This window comes from Hipposideros armiger, unplaced genomic scaffold, assembly GCF_001890085.2.
Source record: "Hipposideros armiger isolate ML-2016 unplaced genomic scaffold, ASM189008v1 scaffold_752, whole genome shotgun sequence".
In the NCBI taxonomy this organism is placed as follows: domain Eukaryota; kingdom Metazoa; phylum Chordata; class Mammalia; order Chiroptera; family Hipposideridae; genus Hipposideros; species Hipposideros armiger.
The window spans coordinates 465,851-486,326 of NW_017732102.1; the positions used below are offsets into that span (position 1 = coordinate 465,851).

The 20,476-nt window shown below is 35.6% G+C and overlaps 1 protein-coding gene across 1 annotated transcript in view; it reads left to right on the forward strand.

Moving 5' to 3' along the window:
- XRN2 (5'-3' exoribonuclease 2) overlaps positions 1–20,476 on the forward strand; it is a 99,448-nt gene that overhangs the window by 32,940 nt on the left and 46,032 nt on the right. Inside the window, exons 16-24 of the mRNA XM_019628173.1 lie at positions 2,794–2,912; positions 7,283–7,418; positions 9,165–9,272; positions 9,363–9,452; positions 10,107–10,179; positions 14,207–14,290; positions 15,978–16,075; positions 16,719–16,798; positions 18,892–18,948. Of these exons, the coding sequence (XP_019483718.1) occupies positions 2,794–2,912; positions 7,283–7,418; positions 9,165–9,272; positions 9,363–9,452; positions 10,107–10,179; positions 14,207–14,290; positions 15,978–16,075; positions 16,719–16,798; positions 18,892–18,948 (845 nt within the window). The remainder of the gene's footprint in view (positions 1–2,793; positions 2,913–7,282; positions 7,419–9,164; positions 9,273–9,362; positions 9,453–10,106; positions 10,180–14,206; positions 14,291–15,977; positions 16,076–16,718; positions 16,799–18,891; positions 18,949–20,476) is intronic.

Sequence of the window (20,476 nt, forward strand, 5' to 3'; positions counted from 1 at the left end):
GCATGAGAAAGAGTGTGTTGTAGAGGGAGGCAAGATATTATGTAAGGCTTGGTATCTTAATGCAAACTATTGCTAATGATATATCCAAGGTAATTGCATAAGTTTAGTATTTAAATTTTATTCTAATAGATATCCTATTGATGTTCAAATCCCTTATTACAAGGCTGTCCTATATGCAGAATTTTTGCCATATCATGAGACTGATTGGATTTATATTCCCATAAATTCACACCTCGAAGTTTTAGGACCTTAGATTTGGAATTTGAAAACTGAGATTTTTCACCTCTTGAGAGAAGCAGCCTGGGTTTCTGGTGTGTTTTTTTTTATGTTTGTTTTTTTTTCTTGTCTTATTATACCATTAACAGAGGGGGAATGTGGAGGATCAGTGAAGGAGATTGTAGTGATACACTTGAGTAGAATAGAAAAAACTGATACCCATCATTGAAGATTATAATGACTATAGTCCCCTCAGAATGGAGCTGAGACTGACTGTTATTTTCAAACACCTTGTTGATAATAGAATACTTTTAATTTCAGGGAGGCAGATAGGTTTAAACTTTGCCAGCTAAGGTGCTTTGAGAAGGATTCCAGTGTTATATTCAGGCTCCATGGGACTAGACCCACTGTTAATTAATAAGGTCTGCCGTGGGAATAGGAATTGTGAGATTGGTGATTAGGTTGCCTACTGGATCCTGTCTTAATTCTTTTTGACATAATTATTTCTGTTGGAGGCTTTGCATAGAGGGATTTTTTTCTAGAATATTCGAAATTTAAGGAAATCATGAAGCCAAATTAACAGTTAATTTAAAGGGAGCGTTTAGGGTTATATTTTATTTTTTCTAAATATTTGGGTATATTATTCTCCAGTGGTCAGCTAGTGTCTACTGATGGTCAGCATTGTTAATGTTCTGTTAGCTTTTGTTTCCGCATACATATGTGTTTTTAAATGTTACATTCTGAAATATGGTTTCATTCCATCTGCAGCCATTCTCAATTTAGTAAAATTGAATTGCAAAAAACAGTTTTTTATGAAGAAATTTGAATTGGTATGAATCTTTTATGTTCAGGAAAGAATTGTTGGTAGAAATGGAGCAGAAAGGAGAGCAGTGGAGATTTAGTATTGAAGAGCATACACCTCTTTTTTTTCCTTGAAGATATATTATTTTTGTCAACTAAAGACAGAGTTTATATCTTGTTTGTTATTTTGCTTTTTACAACTTCTCTGTACTTAGGAGGATCATTCTCATAATTTAATCCAAATGGATTAAGGATGGGTTTAAAAAATAATAGTGATGACCTACTGGATGGTTAATCACCATATAACAGGCAGGCAGTACGCTATTGATCTTTCACACATATTGTTTTATTTAATCCTGGCAATAACCTATAGACATAGAACATTATCTTCCCCATTTGAAGTCCAGGCTGACAGAGGTTAAATAAATTGCCGAGGGCCATACAGCCAGTAAATATAGGACTTGGTATTTCAAACCCAGATCTCTCTAACTTAAAATACCTGTTTCATTTTCCAAGTACAACAGTGCCCTCCTGGATTTATTTTTGTTGGGGTTTTTTGTTTGTTTGTTTGTTTTTGTTTTTTGACAGTATTGGCCATGTAGTATCATGAATAAAATTTATATTATACATTTTTAAAAGGACAGTGTCATAAGCTCTATGAAATATAATTTTGCTGTGTTGTAACTTTTCTTGGACTGTGTTGTGAGCTACCTTCATGCTAAGGTTTTAGTTACAGTATCATTAAAAGAGACTTTCGGGTCGGCCGAGTGGCTCACTTGGTTAAGAGCTTGCTCAAGAGTGTGAGCTCTGAGCAACAGTGGTTCGATTCCTGGCCCGAGCTGAGCCTGGCCTGAGCTGAGCAGCTGCTGAGCTGCCAACAGGTGGCAGGATGGCTCAGCCAAAAAAAAAAAAAGAGCCTCTCAATTTAAAAATAATTCAATTTACTTAAAATATCTCATACGATGCGAATGACAGAAGAAAACCTTTACCATGGAAACCTTTTCTGCCACATAGGTATTTGGTCATTTAACATAAAGCTAAAGTTGCAGAAGATTGTAATTTTTTACTTAAATATTAAAGTACTTTAGGGTGCTGCTGTGTTCATTGAATTAGGTACAAAGGGAAGATAATACTGATAATACTTTAAGATAGTACTTCAAAGTGGTATGTATCCAAGTCTGAAATAATAAAATCTGCATTTTTCTAAGATGACTAATAGATTTTTATTTGTACATTAAATTTTAAAACAGTATATATAAAATAATTTAACAGGTATCTGGCAGTCTCATTAATAACTGTTGCTTTCCAGAGTGATTATACTAGGTTGAACACTTACCATTTAACTTCATTCTCACTAGCATTGATGTTTTGATGTATTATTTATATATTATGTATATATATATATTTTTTTCATTTACAACTTTGTTATATGACTGGTAGAAAGTGATTGTGAATTTATAACAGGGAACCACCAAAGGAAAAAAAATAATTCAAATCCTATAATTTTAAAAGCCTATAAAATTAAAATTTTCCTTTTAATTGTGAAGCAGTTTGTACCCTAAGTATTCAAATTTTGTTTTTGAGTTTAAGCATAGGAAGCTTGGTACTCTTTTGGGGGGAGGTGGAGTAGGCCAAGATCCGTCTTTGTTCCTTCTAAATATATTTACCATATCCATTTGATAGCGTTAAAAAATGTATTAACTGTGAAGTTGTGTGTAACTTCTTATGTGAAATGAATCATTAAATCCTTTCTTGTAATGTTGTAATTGTCTGCAGAGTCCTTCAGTATCTCCTAATACGAGTTTCACTTCTGATGGCTCCCCATCTCCATTAGGAGGAATTAAGAGAAAAGCAGAAGACAGTGACAGTGATCCTGAGCCAGAGGATAACGTCAGGTGAAGCCATTTTTTAGTAGTACTTTGTTAGCAAATTGCTGAAATAGATGTGGCCTAATTAATGCTATTTAGCTTAGAGCAGCAGTGTCTTCAGATACTTGCCTTTAATATTTTTATCCACTAGTAATTAATGTGGAGGGTTAGACTAATCAGAATTCCAGTGAGATGTGTAAGCTATAGCTGTTAAACCTAATATCTAGATTAGTATGCATGCAGGTTTTTGTCCTCCAAACCACTTTTCCCTCTGAGACCAGGCACTACATGGGCTAGACATGAGGTGTTTAGCTCTGGCTATGTGATCCGAATGTTACTGTTTTGAGATTAAATTTTCAAGCAGCTTAAACTAGGAAGTTCAGTTACATTTGGATACTTAATATAGTTTGCTTTCATCTTCTCAGTTGAAAAGGTTATTCCTCAAATATGCAAAAGTTTTATTTGGTTAAGAAATAAATATGTATAACCGCAAACTTGCATATGCACAGTTATGTTTCATGGCAGAGAAGTTTCCTTTTACTGTATATTTAATATTTATAATACGAAACTTTTGACTCTTTAATTTATCCAGAAGTTTGAGGTCATTAGATTGACAGCCTCTTGTGTAATTAAATCCGCTTTGAAGCCTGGGCTCCCAACTACAGAAGGCCAACAATCTAAATAATTGTAACTCATTAAGAATTTGGGAAAATGATATATTTCAACGTTAAACAAACAATAGTGGTCCACAGCTCATGCTGCTTTTATAGGACATGGATGACATGTTTGTATTTATGATTAGAAACTTTCTAAGTGTCATGTATGGTCTGCATTTTCCTAACATTCTTTGATGTCAGATTCTGAGATCTGTAGTGACTTGTGATTGAACATTTACCTGATCTGAGTTTTTATTCTCTGCTTCTGTAACAACTTTTTTCCTAGACTTTTTTTTTCCTTTTACTGTGTAGCCATCATGATCAATACCAGCTTAATAGTTAACTTAGATTAAATAGTTAAAATAGATTTATTTAATACTTTATTGTTTAATCCTGTTGCTGAGGATAATCAAGGTAGAAATGCTATCAAGAAATGTTTGGGGTTCTTAGCATGTATTTCATTGATATTTGCTATAAAATAGTGCTAATCCGCGTTACGTGTAGTGGATATTTCTACTAGATGTTCTGTGAATTCTTTTTTTTTTTTTTTGTGTGTGTGTGTGTGTGTGTGTGTGTGTGAAATTAAAATTGGTATGGTATATTCTGTAACATAACTATAATTAATAAGATCTGGTATATGGTAGAAAATAGCCCTTTAATGGATAATCATCTTGATGATCTTCATCTGTCTTGATGGGGTTTGTTTTTTTTTAAGTGTTCTTTACCTTTTTTGTGTTCCTTCAATAAAATATTTAAATGTTTTAGAGAATGAGAAAAGAGTACTTACAAAAACATCTACTTTGGTTGAAAATGTGGTTCTTCACATTGTACTTTCAGTGATTAGTGATAATTTAATGAATTGATTGACTTGCTTCTCAGTTTTAGCAGAACATAGTTACCAGGTGTGATGAAACAATAACAGTAAATGTTTAAATTAAAAAAATTATTACAGTAAAAGACACATTGCCATTAATCCCCTCAAAATACTCCCCCTAGCTTCAAATACACTTATCCCATCACTCTTGCCACTTTCTGAAGCAGTTCTGGAAGTCCTCTTTCGTGAATGTCTTTAATTGTGCTGTCGTAGCTGCCCGATGTCCTGAATCATTTTGACTTTGGGGAAGAGCCAGAAGTTGCACAGTGCAAGATCTGGTGAATAAGGTGGATGAGGACACACTGTAATTTTTTTTTTTTTTTAAGATTTTATCAGGGAATTGGGGTAGGGGAACAGTGTTGGGAATTAGGGAAAGGGAACAGCCAAGTTGTTCTTCAATCTTCGTTGTAGAGGGCGCCAGTTGCCATCTGGCTTCCTGTCAGCAGCTCGTGGCCTCTAAGCTCAAGGTGCTGTGTTCAATCTTAGTTGCAGGTGGGCATAGCTACCATCCAACAGGCAATCTTGTTACACCAGCTGAGCCATCCTGCCACCTGTTGGCAGCTCAGTGACAGCTCAGCTCGGGCTCCTCATCACTAGCCCATGTGGGAATCGCACCGGTGGCCCTGTTGCTCAGAGCTCGTGCTCTTAAGCCAATTCTTAACCAACTGAGCCACTTGACCGGCTCTGTAATGTTTTTATTTGACAGAAATCTCTGTACCAGAAGTGATGTGTGACATGGAGTATTGTCACGATGGAGGATGATTTATGACACACTTTAAAACACTCCTCTCAACTGTAGCTCACACCCGACTGACTGCACCAAACAAGATGAAACTTGTCACACACTGTTACTAAGGTTTGACATGCTGCTTCCCATATTAAAGATCCCTGCATTTCTGTTGGATAGCACTTGACAACAGCATTCACCATATTTTGTGATCTCAACAAAAAGGCTCTGTGTCACACATCGCTTCTGGTCTGGCAATTTCTGTCAACAACATTACAGTGTGTCCTCATCCACCTTATTCACTGGGTCTGGCACTGTGCGACTTTTGGCTCTTCCCCAAAGTCAAAGTGACCATGAAAGGTAAACATTTTGAATCAATTCAGGACATCGAGGCAGCCACGACAGCTCAATTAAAGACACTCATGAAAGAGGACTTCCAGAACTGCTTCAGAAAGTGGCAAGAATGATGGGATAAGTGTATTTGAAGCTAGGGGGAGTATTTTGAGGGAATAATGGCAATGAGTCTTTCACTGTAATTTTTTTTTTCATTTAAGCATTCACTGTATTTATTGATCACACCTCATACATCTGTGTGCGTCCTTCCCTTAAACCAAAACAACTGTTATCTGAAAGAATTAGGGCCCAAGGATAGAGAGAGTAGGTATACACATAATTTCTGCATGGCTCCTAGATTATTATTTTTTTTTTCATTTCATTCTTTATTCAAACATTATATATTGAGTGGCAATGGAGTACAATAAGTTCTCAATAAGTGTTTTTTTAATGTTTATTTTATTTTTTTTTATTAGTTTCAGGTGTACAAAACAATGCAATAGTTACACTTTTCACCCCTCACAAAGTTACAATCCCCCTCCCCCTATTTACCGCTCCCCCCTACATCATACATATCTATTACAATTCCATTGACTCCACTCCCCACACTATACTCCACATCCTGTGACTATATATATATTAAATTATAGTTGACATACAGTATTATTCAACTTCAGCTTCAGGTGTACAGTGCAATGGTCAAGCCTCCACACTGTCCATGAAGTGGTCTCCCTAACAAGACATGTATGTCCATCTGACACCCTACAGAATATTTACATATTATTGATTATATTCTCCAAACTGTCTTTTCATATCCCTGTGGCAATATTATAGTTACCAATTTATGCTATGTAATGCCTTCCCTTTCTCCCTCATCCCCACCTCCCTCCCATCTAGCAAACATCAGCTTTTCCTCTATATTTCTGAGACTATTTCTGTTTACTTTGCTCATTTATTGAGCTCTTTAAATTCCACATATAAGTGAGATCATATGGTATTTGTCTTTCTCCAACTGACTTATTTCACTTAGCATAATGTTCTCTAGGTCCATCCATATTGTTGCAAATGGTAAGGTTTCATTCTTCTTTATAGTTGAGTAATACTCCATTGTATAAATGTACCACAGTTTCTTAATCCGTTTGTCTACCAATGGGCATTTCCATTGTTTCCAAGTCTTGGCTATTGTAAATAGCACTGCAGTAAACATAGGAGTGCATATATTGTTTTGAATTAGCATCTTGGGTTTCTCTGGATGGATACCTAAGAGTAGATTATTCTTTTATAAACCATTTATAACCTTTTAAAAAATAGCCCGTGCAAGTCATTATGTTGAAAAGTAATTTGACTTTCTTTGTATAGTTTACATATATTTTAATAAACTGAAGAACTTGATCTATATAAAATATTTTCAGTATTTGAATCTTAAAATGTAGTTTTAGTATTGTTCCACAATCAAAAACATGTAAAACAGTATGAAAATATGAACAAACAAATGTTCTGTACCTACTTTAATGGTTTCTCTTTTTAAAATGTAGTTTTATGATGGCTTACTAGAATCACTATTTGGGTTTTTGTTGTTTAGCTATCTTTAGCTATCTTTAACATGATAATAAATCCTGTGAAAGTGAACTTTTAAGAAATAATTAAATGAATTTAGAAATAATTAAATGCTAACAGTAATGTTAGCATTACTATTTAATTTACATTTTACCTGGATATTAAATATAAATTGATTTGGGTGATAAATTAGTAGCCCGTTACTGAAAGTATATTTATTCAACATAAACTGGCTTTGACTGGTTTTTAGGCTATGGGAAGCTGGTTGGAAACAGCGGTACTACAAGAACAAATTTGATGTTGATGCAGCTGATGAGAAATTTCGTCGTAAAGTTGTACAATCTTATGTTGAAGGGCTCTGCTGGGTTCTTCGATATTATTACCAGGTACAAAAAGAATATTTTCCTCTAAAGCTTTAGCTAATCATTTTAGGAAGATAGTAAGTTCTATAATAATGTGTTATTAAGCTGTATTTGGAAATTAAACCCAGACTCACTTTTTTAAGCTTCCTATTTAGAAGTTCATTACCTTAATTATTTAAATAATATTTGTTTGTAAAGCTCCATAGATGTTAATATATAAACAAAGCTAGTTTTTGTTGTGTTAAAGGATTTCAGCGTTAAGTAATGTGGTTGAATGTACTTCGTCTTTCAAATGATTAAAGTTTTTTAATCATTTAATCATGCCGGTTCGATTTTTTTAATTGGAATAAAAAATAACTGATTAATATAGACAGTCACTAAATGACTGAACAAAGGACAAAGCCTGGAAAATGCTGGTAAGACATATAGGGATGTAACACTGATAATATCTGGTTTTGTGCTTGGAGAGTAAAGCAAGATAGGTTTGGTGTGACTTGGGAATAGATGAAGCTTGTAGGTAAGTAGTAAGTAATTTAGTGCCCTTAACAGTAATACAGTATTGATTGTAAAATACTCTAATTTTGTGTTTTACTCCTTCCTGAAGATTTTAATTCCCTAGGCACACAATCAAAACACATGTATGAAAGACTCCTCTTTTCTATGAGTATAACTTGTTCTTGTTTTCATTTTGATGGATTTACTTAAATATTTTTATAATAAAGAGCAAGTTGTTACATGAAAATATAATAGGGAATTGTAAAAATGAAACTTTTGGCTGTTCTACTCTCAGTCACTGTTTTAGTGATGTCCCTTACCCACATATAGGTTCAAGTTAGTGTCAGCTGCAATTTCTCTTCATTTTATTTGATAGTAACAGCTCTAGAGTTGTAGAGAAATGTCACCAAACACATTTTAAGGATAAAAAATCTTGACCAAGTTATGTCTGTAAAGTTTGTTGTTAACTGATTATATTAAAGATGCTTAGCAGTATTTTTTATTTTTATTTATTTATTTTTTTTTAAAGATTTTTATTGGGGAATTGGGGGATGGGAACAGCACTGGCTAATTGGGGGAAAGGGAACACACAAGTTGCTGTCCTTTTGTTCTTCAGTCTAGTTGTGGAGGACGTTGCTTCACTGGCCCAAGTTGGCACCATCATTGCGCTCTTCCTGGGTGAGGCAGATCAGTCGCCGGCTTCTGGATGGCCGCTCACAGCGGCTGCTGGCCGCTCATGCTGGCTGCTGGCTACACACGGTAGCCCATGGCACCCCACTGCAGCAGGGGCTGCAGCCTACGCCATCGCCGGTGACTCACGGCAGCCCAGCTCCAGGTTGAGCTGTTGTTCAGCATCTTAGCTGTAGAGGGCAGTGTCACTGGCCCTCATATGTGGGATCCGAACCGGGGCCCTCTGGCATCCCAAGCCAGCTCTTAACCAACGCACCACTCGGCCTTATTTTTTTAGCTGAGCCATCCTGCCACTTGTCGGCAGGTCAGTGGCAGCTCAGCTCAGGCCGGGAATCGAACCGGCGACCCTGTTGCTCAGAGCTCACAGCAGTATTTTTTAAATCAAGGATCCATGAATATAAAATAAAAAGTTCAGATATAATCCAAACAACTTTTAGGTCTTGTGGAAAAAAATTAATGTATGGAATATATACTAGAAATTATGTGTTTTATAAATAGAATATTATAGATTAACAGTCTAATTTTTGTTTTTCTGTGACTATTGTTAACGTAGATTTTTGTTTTTGTTGTTTTTAATGATTCCAGGGCTGTGCTTCCTGGAAGTGGTATTATCCATTCCATTATGCCCCATTTGCTTCAGACTTTGAAGGTATTGCAGACATGCCTTCTGATTTTGAGAAGGGCACTAAACCGGTAAGCTTGATTATTTAGAGCTTTAAAATTCATGGAATTTTGGCTTAGATAAAAATTGTGTGTCTTATCGTAAACTTTTCTTCCTTGCAGTTTAAACCGTTGGAACAACTTATGGGAGTTTTTCCAGCTGCAAGTGGTAACTTTCTACCTCCTTCATGGCGGAAGCTCATGAGTGATCCTGTGAGTCTTAGTATTTTGAGTGTATTGGTAACTGGGTTTTTGTCATATGTTTTACTAACATTAATCACAGTTGCTTTTGCATCTCAGTTGAAACTAGTGAAGTGCAGAAACAAAGTAAAAGTATTTGAGTTCTTCTATATTTTTCACTACTTTTTCCCCCCTGCTTTCCTTGTCATCAATACCCTACCCAGTAAAATTGATTTGTGTTTTGGAGAAATTCTTATAATAGTTGCTTTGTTCTCAGCCTACTTGTCGTTATTTTTACTTGTTCCAGCCCTGTATGGTGGCTACCAGAACTCAGAAGACTGATGTACCTGAATTCACCCCTGAGCTTTTGTGTGCTAGCTAGGAGGAGTGAGACCTAGCCAGGAAATAGGAATTATTACAATCAGTGAACTCTTCACTCAGTCTTGGGTCCACAGTTGTCAGCTCTATGATTCTATAATAATGCCTTTTTTTCATCATTTAAAATAACATTGTTGATTTTGTTTTACTAGACCCGGGATTAATGACCTGATATCTTAACAGTTTTTAAAAGGAGTGAAATCTCATTTTCTCATCAGACTTCATAACTTGAATGATAGTTATATCAAATTCTATATAACAGCAACATGTGACTTTTGTTTTGAATCTTTACTTTTCTCCCTGACATAGGATTCTAGTATAATTGACTTCTACCCTGAAGATTTTGCTATTGATTTGAATGGGAAGAAATATGCATGGCAAGGTAAAATTTAGACATGGTTCCTTTTTGTTAAAATAATTGTTTTCTTTTTGGTAAAAGTGAGCAAACATGATTTATGGGATGAAGGAATCCCTGTAAAAGATAAGTATTTTAAGAATTATATGTGAAAATTGTGTTTTTCATTTTGACCTAGGATTACCAGTGATTAATAGTAATTTAAACAGTAACATTCTGATAGAAAATTGGGTTGAAATAGATTAATCATTATATCTTTTGTCTCCTTTGTGATTAATTCATGAGACTTGAGATTTGCTCCCAGTTAGCAGCTCACTGCTGCCTTGTTAGGTTGCTGAGAGATATAAAAACATGATAGTGTCCGTGTGGAGAATGACTTAGACTCCATGAAGACTTTTGAAAAATGTATTAGAAATTTAGTTTAAATACTAGGCATTAATCATTAAAGTTGATTTCTTATTTATTTATTTATTTTCTCATTCCTTTTGTTCAGAGATTTTGTAAGAATGGCAATATAAAATCAGTACTAAATTCAAGGTGCTGTTTACCACTCAGCAAATGTGTGATCATTACTGATTGTAAAACACCATAGTCTCTCACACACTAAGCCAAGTATTGTTTCACACCAAAGCCCCTTTCAGCAAATCATTTAACCTTATCTTCCACCATATATATTCTAGGATAATAAGCATGTTTGGTAAAATCATGTTTTCACTTTTTCCTTGATTATTCCCTGTGGTACCCATCAATGACCAGTAAAATGGTTAAAAGAGAATTATGGAGCAAAGGGAGATAAATGATAATTTACAAATTGAAAATCATTTTGTGAGATTTTACAGGGTTGACTTTTGGTTTATGTAGTAACTAAAATTTCATATTACTTTAATGGGATGATAATGGGAAATGCAACTCATTGGGGTTATGTAAGTGTTGTGCTCTGTGGTCATATTTTTTTATATGCAAATGAATTGGGGTCTTAGAGCGTTTTGAAGGTGCTTTGTGGAAGATGTTTTGATTAGAAGGAGAGGATGTATGGAAGAATGGGAGGTGGTAAACTAAAATATTCATAAATATAATTATGTAAGTGTTAAATGAGCCCTTGCTTGGATATGTTAAATAAGTCAATATATAAGAATGCAGATGACTTGCTGACGATATCATTGTAGTATAAATTGTCCAGAGGAAAAGTAAAACAATGCACAATGGTTACAATTTCTCCACATCCTCTCTAACATTTGTTAGTTTCTGTTTTTTTGGATAAGAGCCATCCTAATGGGTGTGAAATGGTATCTCACTGTGGTTTTGGTTTTCATTTCCTTAAAGTTTAGTGATGCTGAGCATTTTTTTCATGTGCTTATTGGCTATTTCTGTATCTTGTTTGGAAAAATGTTTATTCAGGTCCTTTGCCCATTTTCGAATTGGGTTTTTGTTGTAGGAATGCTTTATATATTCTGGACACTAATCGCTTACCAGATATACGGTTTGCATATATTTCCGCCCATTCTGTGGATTGTCTTTTCACTCTGTTGATACTGTCCTTTGATGCATAAAAGATTTTTATTTTGATCAAGTCCAATTTTTGTTGGACTATTTTGTTCTTATTGTTGCCTGTGCTTTTGGTGTCATATTCAAGAAATCATTGTTAAATCCGTTGTCATGAAGCTTCCTGTGCTTTCTTCTACGAGTTTTATAGTTCCAGCTCTTACATTTAGGTCTTTGATCCATTTGGAGTTAATTTTTGTGTATGGTGTAAAGTAAGGGTCCAACTTCATTCTTATGCATCCATTTCCTCATTACCATTTATTGAAAAGACTGCGCTTTCCCCCATTGAATTGTCTTGGCCCTCTGGTTGAAAACCATTTGTCTGTATATGTGAGGGTTTATTTCTGGACTCTCTGTTCCATTGGTCAATATGCCTGTCCTTATTCCAGTACTATACTATTTTAATTAGTCCATTTGCCAGTACCATACTAATTAATTACTGTAGCTTTGTAGTAAGTTTTGAAATCAGGAGGTATGAGTCTTCCAACTTTATTTTTCTTTTCCAAGATTGTTTTTGCTATTTGGGGTCCCTTGAGATTCCAAATTAATTTTAAGATGGGTTTCAGCTCAGACCTATAATATTTTATATAATAATTTATATAAATATTTTTACTTATTAGACTGTAACAAGAATGCACCTTTCTTGAGATAAAATTAGTACTATTAGAAAATATAGTTATTTCCCCATATACATGTATGTCTTTAAAACTTATCAAAGGTAATGATAATACTTTAAGTTCTTGCCTAAGTTGAGCACATCTTAAAATGGTAGAAGATAAAGTCTTCGGGTACTTTTTCAACATTTATTGAACATATGTACTTATCAACATTATATGTACTAATAGCAATGTGTTTTCAGAATATTTGCTTAGTATATATAAGAGGATTATAGCATAGTTATTTCGAATGCTATGTGTTATATACATAAACAGAGCATTTAAGTAACTTTATCATTCACACAGTGGCAGAACTGAGATCTGAACCCAGAGAGTCTGATCATTTTGTTTACCTTGGTATTACACTACTTGGGCTACCTCTACATTGTTGAGAGGATTAAATGAGCTAAACGCCTGTAAGAAAGAAAATCAGTGCTCAGAATAGCTGCTATTGTCATTTTTCCTATCAGCTCACACTCAGGCACTACCATGATCACATATGGGTGTAAGGCATTCCTTCCTACTCTGGCCAGTAGGACTGCTTTCTTTCTTGGTAACGTTATTGCTGTCATTATTAGCACTGCAAATTGCTTACTGTTTGGAGTTAGCTTCTGGAATTGATATTGTAGGAAAGTCTTTCTGATAATTAGTTTATATCCTGTATCTACTAGGTAGTAAACAAAAGCTAGATAATGTTATAGTTTTTCGTGGTACAAATTTTCTTAAGTGTATGCAAAAGAAAACTTGAAACTCCTTAGGTTTTTTCCATTTAAATGTTTACCAGTAATTGAAATATCCTGACTCAGATGATAGATGTTCATATCCTTGAAATCACATTTTAGGCCCTTCAGAATTCACACTGGAACTTAATTTCTTTTTAACTTAAAAAAATATCCTCCTAGGTAGTAAAATTGAACGTTTTTCTAACTTTGAAATACAGTAGCTAAATATTTAATGACAGCTTGGAAACCTTTCATTTTTCATCATTTTTAAAGGCATTTATCACAAATAGGGCAGTTTTGAGTAACAATAGTTTCAAAATTATTTAGATCTAATTAGCATTTTTCTTTCCTATTTATCTTAAAATTTTTATTTAGCTAAAATACTGTTTATACTGTTTACAATAGAATGTATATAGCTTCAATCGCTTCGGGTATTTTCCTAATAATACTGTATTACTGCTGTGCTTCTTTGAAAATTATGCATGTATGTGTAAGTAAATGACCTTAATTCCAGCACACTGAAGAGGACAATTTTCAGCCTAAAAATGAATATCTACTATTCTATCCCCCCAAAGTTATTTGAGCAAGTCTCTAAAATTTTTTTTACATATAAATTATTAGGTTTTAAAATGTAAACAGAATACTATGCAATTTTAGAGCTGGAAAAGACATTCCAAGTATTCTGATTAAACAGACGTTCTGCGTATTTTAGTTGTATGATGATCTCTTTTTACAAAAGAAGAAACCAAGACTTAGAAAGATCAAAAGATAAGCTCAAACTCTTGGGAGATGAACTGGCTTGCCTTAAGGGCATCCTAATAAGCAAGGCCAGAACATAGACTGATATCCAGGTGGCAACTTGGTCATTTAATTCAAAAATTTTATCATCAGAGAGTTAAGATTCAGTAAACATGACTTTCCATATGAGCCATTTTAAGGACGGAAAATATATGGTTTTTTTCTTCTACCACCATGTGGGAAGTATTCACACCTCAATTTTGGGTAGAGTTCATTTCCAAAATATTTTGATATTAGCAGGGATACTCTGCTAGAAATGTTTATTTGGATCAATGGTAAGTTGGAATTTAGGTGATCCTAATAGCTGGGGTGGGTGGTGTGCATTTGTTTCCCTAGGTGTTGCTCTGTTGCCATTTGTGGATGAGCGAAGGCTGCGAGCTGCCCTAGAAGAAGTATACCCAGACCTCACTCCAGAAGAGAGTAAGAATTATACTTCCACTTGGTCAACACTGAGTTTGTGTAACGTAGACTTTACATTGTCTTATCAAATTTGACCCTTTTTTTTATTTGTCAAATTTCCAATAAAGGGAACATAAATAATTGATTCTATTTTATAAGTGACTTTGTTTCTTAAAATTTATTATCCATAAATTGAGTAATAATTAACCCTCTGCCGGGCGCAACTGATCTCACAGATTCAGTGCACACAAAGATGCCGCTATGAAATATGTCTTTACTGTACTAAGTCACAAACATTACTGGCGATAGGTTACAGTAGATGGGGAAAATACAGAAACGATGAGTCACGATACTTAAGTTAACTGTTAGATATTTGAAAATTTGTGTGCAATGAATCTGTGAGATCAGTTGCGCCCAACGGAGGGTTAAATAAAAATTTTTAAGTTACAAGTGTTTGTTAAATTTATAAGAAAGCAGGCCGGCCGAGTGGCTCAGTTGGTTAAGAGCGCGAGCTCTGAGCAACAGGGTTGCCGGTTCGATTTCCACATGGGCCAGTGAGCTGCGCCCGAGCTGAGCTACTGCTCAGCTGCCAAAAGGTGGCAGGATGGCTTAGGTGGTAAGAGCATGTGCTCCTAACAACAGGTTGCCTGTTGGACTCCCTCATGGGATAGTGGGCTACACCCACCTGCAAGTGAGATGGAACATGGCACCTTGAGCTGAGCTGCTGTCGGGTGGCCGGATGGCTCAGTGGTTAGAGCGTGCGTTCTTAGCAACAAGGTTTCCGGTTCGACTCCCGCATGGGGTGGTGGCCTACGCCCACCCGCAACTAAAGTTGAATACGGCACCTTGAGCTGAGTGGCCGCAAGCTGCCAATGGGCAGCCAGATGGCGACTAGACTTGAAGCTGAGTGAACTGTGCCCTCCACAACTAAGATTGAAGGACAACAACTTGGCTGTTCCCCTTCCCCAATTTCCCAACACTGTTCCCCTTCCTCGATTCCCCAATAAAATCTTTTAAAAAAAGAAAAAAAAATTATGAGAAAGCAGCACTTCAAGAATATCCTTTAACTTTTTGATTCTTACATGACATGCACACACAAAAGTAGTTTTGTGCGTTGGGCGGGTATTATGCCTTCTTCGTATCATCTCCCCCAAGTAACAGTAACTTGGCTTGAAAGGTTAGGGTAAAACAGAAACATTTGCCCTCAGAGTGCTAACTTTGAATTGTTATTTTGGACAAAAAGGGACATTTTGTCATTACTACTGATAGTTAAAAATATACGGAAATTGCAAAGCTGGGCTCTGTTGGAAAATTATTCAATACCAATATAATAAACCTATAGAAATAATTTCTCTATCAGCCACCCTTAGAATAATCTTTGTTATTAGATGATACAGTTTGGTTCCGCAGGGAATGTTTATATATTTCTTACAGTAAGAAATTGAGTTCTCTATAAATAAGAAAACTGTCCCTTATCTTCCAATACTATATTTAGATATCTTTTAGTGATAGTTTTTTCTGATAGTCATGGATCTTTGAAACCTTATTGTCAAAGTTTTTTTCTTCTACAGAGACCCATCACACATGCAAGTCTATTGCTTTTATTTTTTGTAAACTCTATAATTTTTTAAAATTTAGATGCTTTATTCTCATAAAAATTCCTGTTGCAGATATAGTTGCTTGATCTTTATTTTTTCTTTGCCCTTAGCTAGAAGAAACAGTCTTGGAGGTGATGTCTTATTTGTGGGGAAACATCACCCACTCCACGACTTCATTTTAGAGCTATACCAGACAGGTTCCACAGAGGTATGATCTCTTTTTCAAACTTCAAGTATTTTTAGATAATATATTTATTTCATTAATTATTCAGGAATGCTTTTTTTAAATGTTCATAAAATATAAATATAAAAATATATAAAAAGTTACCATTTTGACGATTTTTAAGTGTATAATTCTGTCGCATTAAGACCATGCACAATATTGTGCAACTATCGCCATTAACCATTTCTAGAACTTTTTCATTTTCCCAATCAGAAACTCTGCACCCATTAAACAATATTAAACAGTACCTCTCCCAGTCTTCCCTCCCCCAGCCTCTGGTAACCTCCCTTTTACTTTCTGTCTCTATAAATTTACCTATTCTTGTACCTCACATAAATGGATCATACAATATTTGTCCTTCTGTGTCTGGCCCATTTCACTTAGCATGTTTTCAAGGTTTATACATTTGGTAGCATATATCAAAATTTCACTCCTTTTATGGCTAAATAATAGTACATTGTATGTATATACCATGTTTTGTGTATCTACTCATCTGTTGATGGGAACCTGAGTTGTTCCAGCTTTTGGCTATTAATAATGCTACTATGAACATTGGTGTACAAGTATATGTTTGAATCCCTGCTTTCCCTTCTTTTGGGTATATAATCAGGAATGCATTTTTCCACAGTCAATGGATGTACCGCCTGAACTATGTCATGGGATTCAAGGAAAGTTTTCTTTGGATGGAGAAGCCATCCTTCCAGATCAGTAAGTGTTCATTTGTGTATAATTGGGGTGATTGGGACAAAGTTTAGTTAGCATTTTTACCTTTTTGCCTAAATGTTTTATTTTCTAGTAATACTGAGAAAATAGAAAACAAAACAACAGAAAACCTGTTGGACTAAAAAAAGACTTGGGTCAAAGCCTAGCTCTTCAACATACAATAATACACGTTACTTTGTGCGGGGAGCCTAGGGCATCCCTAAAACCCATTTAGGAGATCCACAACACTAAAACTACTTTAATAATAATACTAAGATGTTATGATATTACTTGCTTTTGTTACTGTCTTTCTCCCTTGAGTGTACAGTGGAGTTTTCCAGAGGCCAATGTAGTGCAATACCTCCAGAAATTGAATTGAAGCAGATAAGAGAATCCAGCTATTAAGATAGATATTAAAGAAATTTTCAAAAATGTAAAATAATGATGGTCTTCTCATTTATCTTTGTTTTGTTTTGTAAGAAATAGTTGTTTTTCATAAAGATGTTATTTACATTACTGTAATAGGTTTATCACTGATATATTTAAATTAGTATTTTTTAAATTTCTTAGTTTTAATTTTTAATAGGTAAATATTGATAGATATAACTAACATAAAATCTTTGGGATCCTCATTTTTTTTTTTTTTTTAAGATTTTATTGGGGAGTTGGGGAATCCAGGAAGGGAACAGACAAGTTGCTGTCCTTTTTTTCTTCAGTCTAGTTGTGGAGGATGTCGCTTCACTGGTCCAAGTTGGTATTGTGATCATTGCGCTCGTCGCTGGCCATTGTGCAGCCACTCACGGCAGCTCACGCTGGCTGCCGGCCATTCACGGTAGCTTATGGCAGCACACTGCGGCCTACGGCCGTCACCAGCAACTCACAGCAGCCCAGCTCCAGGTCGAGCTGTTGTTCACCATCTTAGCTGTGGAGGGCAGCATCACTGGCCCATGTGGGATCCTAACTGACGGCCCTGCTGCTCAGAGCTCGCACTCCCAAACCAACTCTTAACCAGCAAGCCACTTGGCCGGCCCCAGGATCCTTAGTTTTTAAGAAAGTAAAGTGGTTCTGAGATCAAGGTTTGAGAACTGCTGCTCCAGGTTATATATCCAGGAATAGAATTGCTGGTCATAGAGTATGTGTATCTTCTTTTTCTCTAGGTAATATTGGGTGGTTTTCCAAAGTGATCACACTTATTTTATACTCTCAACAGCAGTTTGTGAGAGATCTCGTTGCTCTTGCAAAACCCTTTGAATTGTCACAACCTTAATTTTTGTCAAATCTGGTGGATGCTTATTGTCATCTTACTGTGATTTATAGTTTCATTTCTCTAATTACTAATCAGAATTAAGCCTTGTTTGTTTGGCTTTCCTCATTTATAAAATACCTGTTCTATTTTTCTACTCATTTATCTGTTCTCCCATCCCCCCCCCTTTTTGATTTGTAGGTATTCTTTTTGTTGTTTTTTTTTTAAGTTTTTAAAAAGATTTTATTGGGGAATTTGGGAAGGGAACAGTGTTGGGGAAGGAAACATTGTGTTTTTCCAGGACCCATTAGCTCCAAGACAAGTTGTTATCCTTCAAACTTAATTGTGGAGGGCACAGCTCAGCTCCAAGTCCAGTTGCCGCTTTCAATCTAGTGTGTGTGTTTGGTTGGTGGGGTGAGGGGGGCGAGGCGACAGCCCACCATCTCATGTGGGAGTTGAACTGGCAAGCTTGTTGTTAAGAGCACGTGCTCTCACCAGCTGAGCCATCTGGCTGCCCCTTGGCAGCTCAGCTCAGGCACAGCTCACTGACCCATGTGGGAATCGAGCTGGCGACCCCACTGCTTAGAGCTTGCACTCTTAACCAACTGCGCCACCCGGCCGGCCCTGTAGGTATTCTTTATACATTCTAATAGAAGCCTGTTGCCTATAATTATTTCTGTTAATGAGATTATAACCAAGGGAGACAAGGTCCTTTTTTAAAGATAAAAATGATTTATATTGTTTTTTGTATTTTAATGATTTTTCTAAAGCCTAACAAACATAGCACCTTCTAACTTCCATTTATCCAAAAGGTTATACTTTACAAATAGATGCTTCTTCTCTTGTTTCTCTTCAGAATAGTATGTTCTCCTGTTCCCATGTTACCGGATCTGACACAGAACACTGCAGTCAGGTAAGTTTTCCAAAATTCATGGCATTCAGAACACAGCTCTGTACTTGCAAATAAGTTTAAGAAGACTTTGATTCACAAGGAAATGGCAGCTATTATTCCACCAATACTATGGGATTGGAGAAGTTCCTATGTTGCAGACCTCAGAGCAGAGCCTCTTGACTTTAAATTATGTATATTGTTAAGGTTACTAATTTAACAAGCTTGAGTCTCTGCTTTCTGGTTTCCCCTGACAACCCCTAATTCTTTCCAGATTAAGAAAGTGGGAGGTAGAAAGTAGGAGTTTCTGGGAGTGGTTTGCTATAGAGGAGCAAACAGCTCTGCACACAGAGGCCCGTACAGCCTCACTGTAGAGTAACAGATTATCTTAATTATATTTTTAATTGTAGCCCTGTAGAGTTGAGAAACAAAACTGTTGTATACATAATTTTGCCCAAGATGAGATAGAATTAATTTGTAGTAATTCCAATCAGCAATTATTATAAACTTATAGGGCTAATTTCTGTTATCGGGAAAACTTATACCTCATTTCTTCAATGGTGACAACATTTTCTATTGAGTGAAAATAATGTAAAATATAATATGACTGTTTAGAATAAAAATCAGCAAACTTACTACTCATTTGTATAATTATTGTATATAATTGCTAATCTTGATGACAGGGTTTATGTTGTCACTTTCTTCAATTTTTAGATGACAGTAAGGAGAACACATCCTAGTAATTCAAGGATTTTGCAAAAGCTCTTCCTAAATCCTCCTTTCCCACTCATTATTTCTCTTACTCTCAGGAAATATTTTAGAGTTTACTTAGATTTCTCATTGTGAAGTATAAGCATGTTTATTTTCCTATATCTTTAATGAATTTAGATAGCAACTGCCATTCTAAAAAGGCTTTTGTTTAAAGAAAACTGTTGTGAATTTGGAAAATCTTCCTAGATTAGTTGCTTTTGTTTATCTTTACATATAATTTGTCCTGGCTCTTTGTCTATGAGCTTTTTTGTTAAGTGTGGAGTTCAGAATTGTAAGCCATGCTCCTATGCCCGTCATAGTCTGGCTCCCACAGGTCAGATGTGGACACTGCGCATTAAGCCTTCGTGTCTCTGGCTTGCTGCGGTGCTTCAGGCCAGTTAATCCCACCAGTTCTCTCTTTAGATTGTCACATGTTTGCTTGTGCTCCTCAATTTTTCTGCATGTTTTCGAGGACCTTTCTGCCTAGCCCTTTAGAAATAGTTAATTCTACTTAACTTTCTAATTAGGTTAGTGTGTCTTGCCCAAGGGAAGAGTACAAAATAGAAAAATCCTGGAGTTTTTGTTTGATGTTGTTGGTTGTTTCTGATCCTGAAAGGGCCTTTGGTATTACTTGGTACCCACTGTATTGCCTAGATTATTAAATTTACAAAACAATCTCATATCCAGGTGCTTATTCAGGTGTATGTTGAAATAACTTCAAAATAAAGTTGATTTAATTGAGTTAATATCCTAGAGAGTCATGAAAGACCAGTTACCTTTTACCTACCTAGTCTATGAGGTA